The sequence below is a fragment of the Bufo bufo genome, chromosome 3 (genome assembly GCF_905171765.1).
Source record: "Bufo bufo chromosome 3, aBufBuf1.1, whole genome shotgun sequence".
Classification (NCBI taxonomy): domain Eukaryota; kingdom Metazoa; phylum Chordata; class Amphibia; order Anura; family Bufonidae; genus Bufo; species Bufo bufo.
Window position 1 is genome coordinate 245,919,082 of NC_053391.1, and position 14,302 is coordinate 245,933,383.

General features: G+C 47.2%; 1 protein-coding gene across 1 annotated transcript in view; it reads right to left on the minus strand.

The window, feature by feature from the left end:
* Positions 1-11,874, minus strand: part of TBC1D22B (TBC1 domain family member 22B) — a 69,981-nt gene extending 58,107 nt beyond the window's left edge. The window contains exons 1-4 of the mRNA XM_040424067.1: positions 11,681-11,874; positions 10,780-10,824; positions 4,034-4,308; positions 397-576 (exon numbers count right to left, since the gene is read on the minus strand). Coding sequence (XP_040280001.1) covers positions 397-576; positions 4,034-4,308; positions 10,780-10,824; positions 11,681-11,733 — 553 coding nt within the window. The 5' untranslated portion in view covers positions 11,734-11,874. The remainder of the gene's footprint in view (positions 1-396; positions 577-4,033; positions 4,309-10,779; positions 10,825-11,680) is intronic.
* Positions 11,875-14,302: the final 2,428 nt, after the last annotated feature.

Genomic DNA, 14,302 nt, shown 5'->3' on the forward strand with positions numbered 1-14,302 from the left:
GCGGCACCTGAGGGGTTAACTACCGCGGATCGCAGCTATCGTTCATAGAGGTCGGGAGCCGGCTATGTGATTCTGCAGCCAGCTCCCGCCTCCTGTATATGAATGAATGAGAGACTTATCTTCATTGGTGGCGCAGTGGCCACAGCCCCTCCCCCTTCTCTTGTCCTCCCTCCTCTCATTGGTGGCAGCAGCAGCACCGGGGGGAGGGAGACACTGCTTCATTCTCCCCTGTGCTGCTGAGGGAACACGGAGAGCGCTGTCAGCAGCGCGATCTGTGTTCCCCATACGTTATCGGTATATCGGCAAAATAGATGCAGATACCGACAACGTTCAAAATCCTGAATAATCGGTCGATCCCTAGTTTTTTCCATAAGAATTTTGACCTTAACATCTCACCGAGGTCTGTGTTTGAACAGGAAAGCAGCTGTCTGAATTTTTCAAGGCGTGTTTTCTCACGGAGTGTCACAGAAGGAGCCCCAGAAGCGTTCTGATCCGATATCCTGGCAACCAGTGGAATGATAGGGCGGAAGGGATGGGACTGCAGTTTTTGGAATGGCTTCCTCTGCATAGAGGCATCTAGAAGCAAAGTTGTAAAAAGTTTAGACACATTGGTCAAAAGATGGAAAACAGCAAAGCTTATAAGTTTATGTTCCAGCCATCTTGATGATATGCAGGCCTGAGGGCCACCGCTGCTGGATTATAGGGTGGTTGTAGCCATGGATACGACAAGAGTATAATGTGATGAAAAAATGAATCCAGCCAGCAAAGGAGGCAATATGGACAATCACAATACATTAGTAAGTGGCTTGTATTAACTTTCTCTACATGATAAATGCCATTTGCTGAACTGACACAACCCCTTTAAAGTGATCGAAAGGCAGCTTTTTATAGAGCTAAGCAGACCAATATATAGTTTGGTTGCAAAAGAGTCTGAGTTCAAGACGGCCCATTGGGCTATTATCCATGATTGTTAGCATTCTCTGTGTAAGTGTATACAGAGATAGCCACCAGTCACTGATATGATGGCTCCCATGTACAAGTAAGCTCAGAAAAAGCTAAAGATTTACATGTATGAATAACAAGTTTTATTGAATATTTTCCCACAAAAGTATATATCAATCTGCTCAGCTTCTCCTTCTCTATAATATGCTGCCTGCAGATCGCGATGAATTTAATGGCGACAGGTTCTATTTAAGACAAAGGCACCAGAAACAGTCTGTATGCTTTGTTCCAGCCCTGCAGTACCTCTGCCTACTATGGTACATGCACAGCTCCGACACTTGCCACTTCAAGGACCTAGTGTCATGAGAGCAGAGCACATGGTGCCGTAGATGGAGGAGATGTAAGTCTTTGACATAAGCACAGGTCAGTGTTAAAGCCACTTAGACGAGTAGATAACGGATTTGATGGAGCGACAACTCTGACAGAGTATTGTGGAAGTGCAATCGTGTAATAGCTGGTTTGCCAGGCAAACAGTTGCATTTCCAGCCACTGTGGCACCGTCAATGCTGTAAATGATACCCATTTCCACTTGTGGAAATCTGAAGGACAAACAATGATTTAGATGTCTACATCAGTGATCGCAAGAACGACAAACTAAATGATGATCGTTCAATGCTCTGACACTACTCAATTGATTCCTTTCTTCAAACGATTATCTAACTTGTGTAAAGGGGCATTCGGCTTTAATGGCGGTCGTACACATAAAGATGTTGGCAAGATAATGACACAATGGCAATAATCAAAAAGGGAACTAAAAGGGTTTTCTGAGATTTTAATACTGATGACCTATCCTGTTTGTCTCAGCCGGTGCCTTCTGATTCTCGCAGCTTACTAAGCACAGCGCCATACACTGTACAGTGACTGTGCTTGGCATCGCGCTCAGCCTCATTCACATGAACGGGGCTGAGCTGCATCTAGGCCATGTGACCGATGAACGTGACGTCACTGGCCTAGGAAAAGTTGAGAACTCAAGATACAAGTAATTTATTATAAAGAATACAACTGGAAACTTCTTTTTTTCAAAGAGTCGTAAATAACATTTTATTGCAGTACAGGATTTTAAAAAATAAAGTGGTTTTCCAACCCAATGACATTTCTTTTTCAATATTTGGCAATGTACAAGTAATAAAAAAAAAAACTCTCACCTAACCAGCCATCTGCTGCTTTCATGCCAAGGTTTCCCTGATCCTTCGCTAGTCTATATTCACCTGGCTCCAGCAATGTGGTGTCAATGACATGCAGCCAACTGCAGCTATGACTTCAGCGGTGTCAACACATCACTGCTGCAGCCAGTTACTGACTGCAGTGGCCATGTGTCAACACTCCATCACTGCAGCCTAGCAAACAGAGACTGAACAGGAACCAGGGAAGTGTCAGCATGGAAAAGGCAGGGGGAGGGTATGGTTAGTATTCCTCCTTTTGTTATACCATTGTCAGCTGTTCGCAAAAAAATGTCATGGGGTTAGAAAACGTCTTTATGTACTGCAAGTATGAAATTTTTTGTTCTTATGCACTAACAATAGTTTAAAGGGATTCTGTCACCTGCTTTTACCATTTTAAGCTGGCACTATCGCTATGTTGACTAAAGTACCTTATTTCCAGCAGTCTTCTTTTTACTTATTTTCGTTTTGTAGTTTTGATATAAAAGCGATTTTTGTGTTATGCTAATTAGGGTCCAAGGTGCCCAGAGGGGCGTTTTTTTCACTCTCCGGAGCCCAGTGACGCCCCCCTGCAGTGCCCAGCCCGCCTTAATTTGAATTCCAAGGACGCCTCCTGATCATCAAATAACCTCCCACAGCCCCGGCAAATGGTTCCGCCCCCTCCCCACGTCATAGTCTGTCTACCTTATAGAAATGCCCTGTCCTTCTTCCTGTCTGCAGCCAGAAAACTAGCGCAGGCGCAGTACCGCCTGCGGCCTGCACGATCATCAACGTCCAGAGGGCAACAGCGCTCAGGTCACATCACTGGGCTCGACGCATGCCCAGTGAGACTTTTGAGGCTGTTGCCCTCAGGAGGTTGATGATCGCGCAGGCGCAGGCCGCTGGCAGTACTGCGCCTGCGCGAGTTTTCTGGCCGCAGACAGGAAGAAGGACGGGGCATTTCTATAAGGTAGACTATGACGTGGGGAGGGGGCGGAACAGTTTGCCGGGGCTGTGGGAGGTTATTTGAGGATCAGGAGGCGTCCTTGGAATTCAAATTAAGGCGGGCTGGGCACTGCAGGGGGGCGTCACTGGGCACCAGAGAGGGAAAAAACGCCCCTCTGGGCACCTTGGAGCCTCATTAGCATAACATAAAAATCGCTTTTATATCAAAACTACAAAACGAAAATAAGTAAAAAGAAGACTGCTGGAAATAAGGTACTTTAGTGAACATAGCGATGGTGCCAGCTTAAAATGGTAAAAGCAGGTGACAGAATCCCTTTAAATTGGATTGTTGAGGGGGTTTTTCCCCATACACATGCCCCCTGTATACATTGTGCCAAATGACCGCACTCCAGCACAAACACCATCAATACATAATAAGTATAAAGCACGGTCTGACAACTGCAGGTCGATATTAATATCCGCTGTCATGGTGCAGACTGTGTATACATGTCTACCTTCCACCACGGGGTGTGGGGGATGCAATGCTATCTGGCAGAGTGGATTTGCCACAATATGAGAAAGGACATCTTCACTTCAACATTTCTTAGGACACCTAGTCCAGCAAATTGAGTCAGTTAGGAGAAGAGAGGAATCGCAGCGTCTCTGGGTATACCTCCATGCTTGTCTTAAGAATGACCATATGTACGAAGAATCAGCATTGTATATAAGCTTCGTTGCTTTGCTGCATGACCTGATCTCCTCTAACCTAGCATGTGTCTGTAACCATCTGGTTGGATAAAACTCCTGACTCAAGGTTGCTTACTACAGAGAACAAGAACTGGAAAAACATGTTACCATCAGGAAATCCATATACAAATCTGGCGTTGAAAGACTTTTTTTTGGGGAGAACCTCAAACATATAAAAAAAAAAGCACAGCCATTCCCACCTGTAGTGACCCGGTGTAGCTGGTCTTCACTGGCAGATGTCACAATGGTCTGGCTGGAATTTTCTTCAGGCCTTTTAAAGTTAGGTGTGATTTCTACCTCTGTATCAATAATCTTCGGGCTGAGGGCCTGGTAGGATACCGAATGTAAAATGTCTTCACTCTCATCATCATCGATATCCCATGCGTCACTTGTGCTTCTTGCAAACTCATGGAAACTGGAGGCTTTTCTATTTTTCGGATGACTTAAGTGTATTCGTGGGTGACTGGATGAGAAACTGCAGGGGAAAAAAAACATAAAATTAATTCACTGAATCACCTGTAAAGAGGCACCATTCAGAAAGGTTAGGTTTACTCTATGCGGTGGAGTCCGCATAGGAGTCCAGTGGGCGGTCCTACTTAGTGATTGACAGCTCTCTCTGTATGTACACATATACAGGGAAGGCTGTCAATCACTTCGTAGGACTGCCCACTGGTCTCCTAAACCCAGAATGAGCAGAGAGAGCCAATTAAAGGTCATACTGAATCTGGTCCCACAAAACTAGAGATCAATCTGCTCTGCTACTCCTGCTCCATCTAGAACATTTGGTCCACAGGTCAGATATCATGCTCAATCTGACATTTCCCTTTTAAAGAGAGAGTCAATCGCAGAGACTATTAGTAATAACGTTTCACCTCTTGAAGGGGATGTTCACCATCGGAGGCAGCATAGTTGTAACTTAGAAAACATGCTTTAAAGCAGGAGGATACTGTAAGCTGCTAGAATGAGAAAGGGGAACCTCATCACAAGGATTTTGTATATGGCTAGAATGAAGGGTGCCGCAGATCACCCGAGTGAGGTGCGGATACCTCAATCATCATTTCTGGGCAGCAGATTGTGTGATCAGCAGACTGCTGCCCAGAAACCACAATTCTGTACGGACATGAGTGATAGCAGTATCCATTGCTCCTCCTCATACTGCGGAGGCGATCGCCGTGTGTAAATGCCAACTTCACCTCCACTAACAAGCACCGATTGCTGCTTCCTTCTCGACAATTGTGTGCTCGATCGCTGAATGTAAATGCAGCATTACAGGTGGATTTGCAGATAGCAAAATGTGTGGAAAGAGATTATTTTGCATGAAATAAGTTGTAATAAGACAGGCCTTGGTTTGCAGATTCCATTCCGCACTTCCATTCTGTGGCCCCGCAAAAAAATAGAACATGTCCTATTCTTGTCCGCAGCCACGGACAAGAAAAGGAATTTCTATTATAGTGCCGGCCATGTGCGGTACGCAAAATGCGGAACGCACATGGCCGATGTCCGTGTTTTGCGGATCCGCATTTTGAGGACCGCAAAACAGTTGCAGACGTGTGAATGGACCCTAAGAGGGGTGACGCTGGTGAGTGAAAGCCCTGTTCACCATTCGCTCCCTGGCCTCATTACATGGTGTGGGACAGTGCAGCCACAAGGAGACGTTATAGTAATGTATATCTCCTTGTGGCCCCCATACAGTATAAGGTCTCCTTGTAGACCCCATACAGTATAATGTCTCCTTGTGGACCCCATACAGTATAGTGTCTCCTTGTGGACCCCATACAGTATAGTGTCTCCTTGTGGACCCCATACAGTATAGTGTCTCCTTGTGGCCCCCATACAGTATAGTGTCTCCTTGTGGCCCCCATACAGTATAATGTCTCCTTGTAGCCCCCATACAGTATAATGTCTCCTTGTAGCCTTTATAGGACAGCATGCCTGGGCTGGAGGGTTGTTGGCTGCCAGAGGACAAGACAGGACAGTGGAAGTGTCCATCATCAGGAACAAGTTATGTAAATATAGGGGGTCATTTATCAAACTGGTGTAAAGTAGAACTGGCTTAGTTGTTCATAGCAACCAATCAAGATTCCACCTTTCATTTTCCAAAGGAGCTGTCCAAAATAAAAGGTGGAATCTGATTGGTTGCTATGGACAACTAAGCCAGTTCTACTTTACACTAGTCTGATAAATGACCCCCATAGTTTTTTTCTTTAAATCCTATTCCTGCTTGTAACAGGCATAATTGTAAAATGTTTTATACTTTACAATTAAAGACCTGAAACACAAGTACATGGTTTGAGTGTTTTATCTTCTAAATATGCATTTATCGCAATAATTTTCTTAATATCGCTACCATGGGAATATTTTTGATATCGCCCAACCATACAGAGGAGCCGATTAAATGTGGAAATTGTAAATTGCCCTTAGAGAGTTGAGTTCATTGGCCCCATTCACTAATGTGAGCGCACCTAGATGTGTGCTGCAATTTGGTACATACAGGTTTAGAGAAATTATATATAACCTGACCAGAGTCTGACTTAAAGGGCTTCTGTCACCCCACTAAACTGTTTTTTTTTTTTTGTTACTTATAATCCCTATACTGCAATTTATGCATACATACTGTAATTAATCATTTTGGTTCAGCAGATTCTGTTAAAAACGTACTTTTAAAATATGCAAATTACCTTGCTACCAGCAAGTAGGGCGGCTACTTGCTGGTAGCAGCCGCATCCTCCTATCCTAAAGACGCCCCCTCCGCATGTTGATTGACAGGGTCAGCGGACGGCATCTTTCTCTGCTGGCCCTGTTTGCATTCAAAATCTGGCGCCTGCGCCGTACCTGTCTTCAGTCGGCGCAGGCGCACTGAGAGGAGGACGCTCGCTCGGCCGCTCCTTCCTCAATGCGCCTGCGCCGGGTGTAGATGTGACTTCATCGGTGCAGGCGCATTGAGGATGGAGCGGCCGAAGGAGCGTCCGCCTCTCAGTGCGCCTGCGCCGACTGAAGACAGGTACGGCGCAGGCGCCAGATTTTGAATGCAAACAGGGCCAGCAGAGAAAGATGCCGTCCGCTGGCCCTGTCAATCAACATGCGGAGGGGGCGTCTTTAGGATAGGAGGATGCGGCTGCTACCAGCAAGTAGCCGCCCTACTTGCTGGTAGCAAGGTAATTTGCATATTTTAAAAGTACGTTTTTAACAGAATCTGCTGAACCAAAATGATTAATTACAGTATGTATGCATAAATCGCAGTATAGGGATTATAAGTAACCAAAAAAAAAAAAAAACAGTTTAGTGGGGTGACAATATGGGGAGCAGCGATCACTAATCCCATTGCTCGTCTCTGCAGCCAGGAAAATAGGATTTTTTGTGCTTACCTGTAAAATCCTTTTCTCGCTGAATTCATTGGGAGACACAGAAGACCATGGTTATAGCTGCTGCCACTAGGAGGCGACACTAAGCAAATAAAAGTGTTAGCTCCTCCTCCTCAGCTATATCCCTCCTGCAGACACTGAGCTAAATCAGTTTGTACAAAAGCCGTACGAGCAGCGAGGAGAAGCCAACAAAACACAATAAAAAGGAAGAAAACCGGAGATGGGTCATCATCAAGAACCAGAAGGACCCATCTAGGAGAACCAGCAATGTACATACAGGGTGGGAGCAGTGTCCCCTAATGAATTCAGCGAGAAAAGGATTTTACAGGTAAGCACATAAAAATCCTATTTTCTCGCTTGTATCATTGGGGGACACACAAGACCATGGGGACGTTAAAGAGCAGTACCATGGGAGGGAACAAGAACAGAACAAATCCAAGGCAGGTCATAAGGCCCCGCATAAAAATGCGGGGAAAAGACACACCTGGAACCCTGAAAAGAGACAGGAAGACCCATTCCCCGGAAGGCCAGCCAGAGAGCGGCTGAATACGCAGAGGCTCCTGCTGGGCAGAAGAAAGAACAGCCCAGGAAATATAAGTCATGGCTTAGGAGACTTCAGAAGAAGTGGAGCGCACACAGAATATCCACAAGGTGGACAAGAATGAAGACAAGACAGTCACCAAAACAACGGAGCAATTGCGGAAGATACAGGAGAGAAATACGTAGCCTGGATCCAGAGGAAGAAGACGAACTGAAAATGGCATCTGGATATCAAGGGCCAAAAGAACTGCAGATTATTATTATTATAGCGCCATTCATTCCATAGCACTGTACATATGATAAGTGGTATACATACATAACACAGACAATTGCACTAAGCATGAACAAGACGAGTTACAGACTGGTATAGAAGGAGAGAGGGCCCTGCCCGTGAGGGCTTACAATCAACATGAGATGTGACAAAACTTGCCCCCCATGGGGGAAGAAGTAGGGATGCCCGAAGGCAAAGGCCCCACACACCATACCGGACTGCCAGAAGAGAAGAACACTCCAGCGGGACCATGACGAACAAGTCAGGGCTAGAGAACCTGGAAGTCAGGCATGAGAATGGCCCACAAGAAAAAATTCCAGAACAAGAGAGGAGAGAAGCAGTCTGATACTCCACGGAAGGCTGCCAAAACTGGCAGACCTAATCGGAAGCTGCAGACAGGAACCAGGGAGTGTGGACCCCGAACGCCACAAAGTCCCAGAAAAAAAACTGGTAACAGGACCAACACCACCTGCACAGGAACCCCACAGCAGAAAGGGGGCATACAAGAACCCAATGGTTATGAACACTGGCCAAGCAGGCAGTAACTGTATGTGGGGGAGCGCAACTACTCGCCCTGCGGAAGGGGAGAAGTAGAAGCAGCCGATGCGGCTTAGTAGAAAACCAGCACTTAGAGGTCACAACAAGCGCAATACGACCGCTCGACCCGGTGAGGGGAGCCATGTAGACAATTCACATATGCAAAATGAATAAGTGCATACCCAAACTCTTCAAGGAGGGAACACTGATGCTGTCACTGTAGTAATGCGGTACATGTAAAGGGAACAAGGAGCGAAGATAGCATTATAGAAATTGGTAGGGTATACCAGGTACAGAAAACGTACTAACGCCCAGCAGAAGTGAGAAAACCCCTCAACCGCAGCGTGTCATGGCAGAACATAAGCAAAGTGCCCCCTGTGGAAGAAGGAAATGTAGACGCGATCCCAACTACAACTACCGAGAAGGCACCATGCCTAGAAGGAGGAATGCTGTGTAGATACCGCCGGAATGCCAGGGCCGATACTCCATAAATGTAGTGTCCCCCGCCCATGCGTCATGTAAGCTGCAGTTGAAGGAGGAACGCAAAAATTCCCCCTGGGAAAGATTCACACAGTAGCCACAGAACCGGAGTAGCCAGAATATCTATGAGCAGCGCAAAGACTGCCTCACAGGGGGAGGCGATAGCAACAACTATGGCCTCTAGGGTCAGAGGAGAGAGCCCCCCTGAAAATGAGGACAACAGCAATAGCCGCCAAGAGTTGGTGCTAGCGCAACACTCCACCTGAGAAGGAAGAAAACTGGCAATCAGAGCAGACGTTCCACCTACGGAAAGAGTGTGGACGAAGGGCGTGCCAATGACAATCAACCAAATGAGATCGCCCCACACAGGGACACAAGGCACGAGGAAAGGTATGAGGTATACCAACGGCCTGTTAGCGTTACAGGCCGATCTGGAAGACACCAATCCAAACTAAGATTACCTGAGGAAGGGGGTAGTGTGAAGCAGGCACAGTATCCAGCAGTAGTGCCAAAATATCACCTATGACGGGGGATAAGGTGATTGTAGGTACCGTGTCTAGCCAATAGGCCACCCATGGAACGGGATGCCATGCAACAAGGAACAAATGAGAGTAGTCGCGGTAGACAATGTTGAAGCAATTACTGTACCCAAGAAAGACGGATAATGTAATAGAAGGAACAGTTTCCAGTGGTAGTGGAATTACTCCGCTGACGGAAAGAGGGGAACCGAAAAGATGTACAGTGTCCAGTGGTAGTGCAAGCACTACTGGTTGTGCAACTACTCCGTCAATGGGGAGAGGGTAATGCTACAGTATCTTTAACATGCAATTGCGGTGCAACTAAGGGGGAAAGCTGACAGGACAGATAATATCCAGTATGAGAGTAGAGTAATTACTCTGCCTGTTGAGGGGTTAATGCAACCGGACGTATGGTATCCGGTGGAAGAGCGATACTCCGCCTAAGGAAGGAGGGTAATGTGACAGTCTGTCCAGGATCCAGTGAAAAAAGAAACAAAATCAGCAGACCTACAAAGCAGGGAGGTCTGCCTCTTACAGACACTAAGCTAAAACTGATTAGCTCAGTGTCTGCAGGAGGGATATAGCTGAGAGGAGGAGCTAACACTTTTTTTGCTTGGTGTCTCCTCCTAGTGGCAGCAGCTAAACCCATGGTCTTATACTTATACTAAACCCATGATACTAGAGAAACAACAATTTAGGTGTCAGCACAAACGATCCTATTACCTGATGAACAAGCGTTTCCCTTATTCATCAGGTAATCGGCGGCACCTTTACACTGCCATTCGTATGAACACTCGTTAGCGATAATCTGCTGGAACATTGGGCAGTCTAAAGGGGGTCTAGGCCTTTTTCTTACTGATGATCTATCCTTTGGATAGGTCATCAGCATCTGATCGGTAGGGTCCGACACCTGGAACCCCTGCCGATCAGCTGCTTGAGAAGTCAGTGGCGCTTGCGGTAGTGCCGTGGCCTACTAGTTGCTTCCCGCAGACCAGTGACATCACGACGATGACATGAATGGGGTTGATCTGCGCCCAGGCTACGTGATCCAACGTCGTGACGCTACTGCCTTCTCAAACAGCTGATTAGTGGGGGTCCTGCCAATCAGATGCTGATGACCTATCCAAAGGATAGATCATCACTAAGAAAAAGGCAGAGACCCCCTTTAAATGTACACCATCTACAGGATTAGTAAACCTGCTGTCTCAGCATGAGACCATGAATACAAGAGATCTCACCTCTTCTCCAGTGGTGGCTGCTGGGCTCCATATACAGGTTGGATACTGAGGAAACCAAAAGCAAGAAAATAGAATTAACTATTGTATTCTCAGTACTTTGCTAAATCTTCTTATTTTATTATATTGAGAACGAAGAGGTTCAGACGAGCCTGGGGATGCTGGCCACTGATCAGGAAGGCTCTATCAGTCTGGTGACGGGAGGGGGTCACTGACTGACCGGCCCCCTTCAGGAAGCTCCTCCTGGCTGTCCATTCAACGAGCAGTTATCATAGAGACAAGGGCACCATGGCTGGCACCTTGAGAACCAACTAGCTTAAAGGGGTATACCTCATTATACATCTATGGACTAATTACAGGGACCTACCTGGTGGGTGGCCGCAGGCCACAACATCCAGGTGGAGAATATGAATACAGAGGGGACCAAGTGCGTTTTTCTTCCCCATGACTCCCATAGAAGTGAATGGAGAGATAGGATCATATGTGCGGCCGCCTCGCCATTCATTCTCCGCCTGGTTGTGGTGGCCTGTGACTGTCTCCCCCAGGGGGCAGGGGTTGGGAGACCCCCGCTCTGGACATAGGTGGGACACGCACCTGTTGATATTGCTAAAATGATTAAGGTGGGAGTACCCCCTTAACACTAGGTGGGCAGGACCTGAGTGGCACGCTGCTTCTCATGAAAGCTGATAACCTCAGCTCTGTAGATATGGGACACACAGCTGAGGTCATGAGGCAGACATGTTTTGGACTTGTCAGCAGTTCTATGGAGCTCCCCCAGCCTGAGGTGGCCGATGACAGGCAGCAATAGACTGGGTTTTACCAGGTGACCATTAAGGGTCAGTGCCATGCAGCTGGCATCATGGTGTGCACTACACAAGCACTTTTCCATTGCGCCTCCACCAACCTGCCCGGTAGTTTGGAACTTCTCTTCCAGAACTGCCGCCTATTCTCTGCCATCCCGGTGGCCTTGTCAGATCCTCCCTGTTATAAACTCTCATCCACTTCCACCACAGCAGCTTGGTTAATTCAGCAGCGCCTTCCAGACGCAGCCAATCAGCAGTAGCAATGCTAGCGGGTCACTTCCAACGAGAAGGGTAGCGGCTAGTTCCTATCCTCTACTAGGACCTTGATGACGTCCTGGTCACATGACCGTGATGCCAGCGCACCACGTGACCGGGCGCTGGAGAGCGTTTTCACACACGCCGAGTGGGAGATTCGAAATATGCAACACCGGTTCCCGTATGTCATTATCGCCAAGTGTAAACGGTCCTTCTGGAAGCAGCTCAAATGTCTTCTGTGGCAGGGCTGCTATTGCGGAGAGAAGCTGCCATTCATATCGATGTACAGAGTCCTCCTCTTAGGCCATGTGGACAGAGGTTGTGAGGATGAAAAGACCCTTAAAAGTGTGGGCATCAGCTATACAGTGCCCCAAGCCTGTGTTTGTCACTGCCATTTGGAATGGACTTTCAGATGGGATGGCACTAGGAAGTGGGCACACATTGGGAGCAGGGTATAGTGGTAGGCTCACATATCAAAATGTGGCCCGATGTGTATGAGGTGGGGAGGATGCTGTGGAAGATGTATGAGGTGAGGGGGATGCCGTGGAAGATGTATGAGGTGAGGGGGATGCCGTGGAAGATGTATGAGGTGTGGAGGATGCCGCGGAAGATGTATGAGGTGGGGAGGATGCCGCGGAAGATGTATGAGGTGAGGGGGATGCCGCGGAAGATGTATGAGGTGAGGGGGATGCCGCGGAAGATGTATGAGGTGAGGGGGATGCCGCGGAAGATGTATGAGGTGAGGGGGATGCCGCGGAAGATGTATGAGGTGAGGGGGATGCCGCGGAAGATGTATGAGGTGGGGGGGATGCCGCGGAAGATGTATGAGGTGAGGGGGATGCCGCGGAAGATGTATGAGGTGAGGGGGATGCCGCGGAAGATGTATGAGGTGAGGGGGATGCCGCGGAAGATGTATGAGGTGAGGGGGATGCCGCGGAAGATGTATGAGGTGAGGGGGATGCCGCGGAAGATGTATGAGGTGAGGGGGATGCCGCGGACGATGTATGAGGTGAGGGGGATGCTGTGGAAGATGTTTAGGGGTTAACAGGCCTATATATACATCAATGTCAGATCTGGGGCGGTCCACGTCCAGGCACAGTCCCATACACACTGTGGTATCCATATCAGTGCCTGGTCACAGCCCTCATAGGGTGCATTCTGAGACCGTATGTATGTTGAAGATCCGCAAAAAATCCAGATGACGTCCGTGTTACGTCCCTTTCCGTGTTGGGTCTTTTTTTATTATTTTGCTGATCCATTGTAACAATTAGGCATGAGAGAATCGACCTTCAGATCTTAGCTCCAAAGTCGCTTCGTTCAATTACTTCTGTTTCTGTACAGCATTAAATCGCATTGGCTCCGTGGAGCCAAAGTTCTCGCCCGCACAAGACTACAGTAAATTCCTATTGTGTTCTTATCTGCATATTAAAAAAAACTATTTAAAATGGCAATCTGAAGTGGGCTTTGGTACCGAGGTACCAGCCAGTACCACAACCCACTTCAGATTGCTATTTTAAACCGTTATTTTTTTAATATGCAGATATGAATATTGTAGGAATTCACCAACATCTTGGGCCAAGTGAACTTCAATGGCTCCATGGAGCCAATACATTTTAATACTGTACTGATACAGCATTAAAACCAAAGTATGGGAGCGAATCCATTTTGGATCTATGATCAAGCCTAGTAACTATGCCTGTTGTCCGCTAAACGGACACTAATAGGACATGTTCTATCTTTTTTGTGGGACTGCAGAAGGACTTACGGATGCGGACAGTACACGGTGTGCTGTCTGCATTTTTGCGGCCCTATAAAAATGAATGGTCCCATGTCTGATCCGAATTTTTTTTTAAGCAAAAATATGGTTGTGTGAATGGGGTCTTATTCGTGGGTGAGAGCTGCAGTAAAGGCCTGTTCACATCAGCCTTAGAGATTCGGCTTAGGGCCTCCAAAACCAGGACAAAAAAGTTCTGCATGCATGAATGGAAACCGAATGGACCCCCGTAGTCAGGAAGTTCTGATTGGCTTTGCTGAATCCGCCACTTTCGTTATTTTCATTGTTCTGCTGCGTTAATGGAGAAGAGTAGTGTTGAGCGAAGCAGGTTCAGACTGCTCCGTCCGACCCAATTCATCCTAATATGCTTTCCGTACAGCATTACAATGTATGGGCTCCGCTGAGGCAATCTTCTTATTGCCCCCAGTAAAGTGAGACTTGCTTAGTCTCGTGCCTGGGCCGTTACAGTTAGTTTCTGCGCATACATTAATGTTTCAAAATCTGAATTTCCGATTTTGAAACATTAAAGAGGTTTTCCCATCACAGACAATGGGGGCATATCACTAGGATATGCCCCCATTGTCAGATAGGTACGGGGCTCAGGGCTTGTTCACACAACCGTTTTTTGCGTTCCGTATACGGAACCATTAATTTCAATGGTTCCGCAAAAAAAAAACGGAATGTACTCCGTATG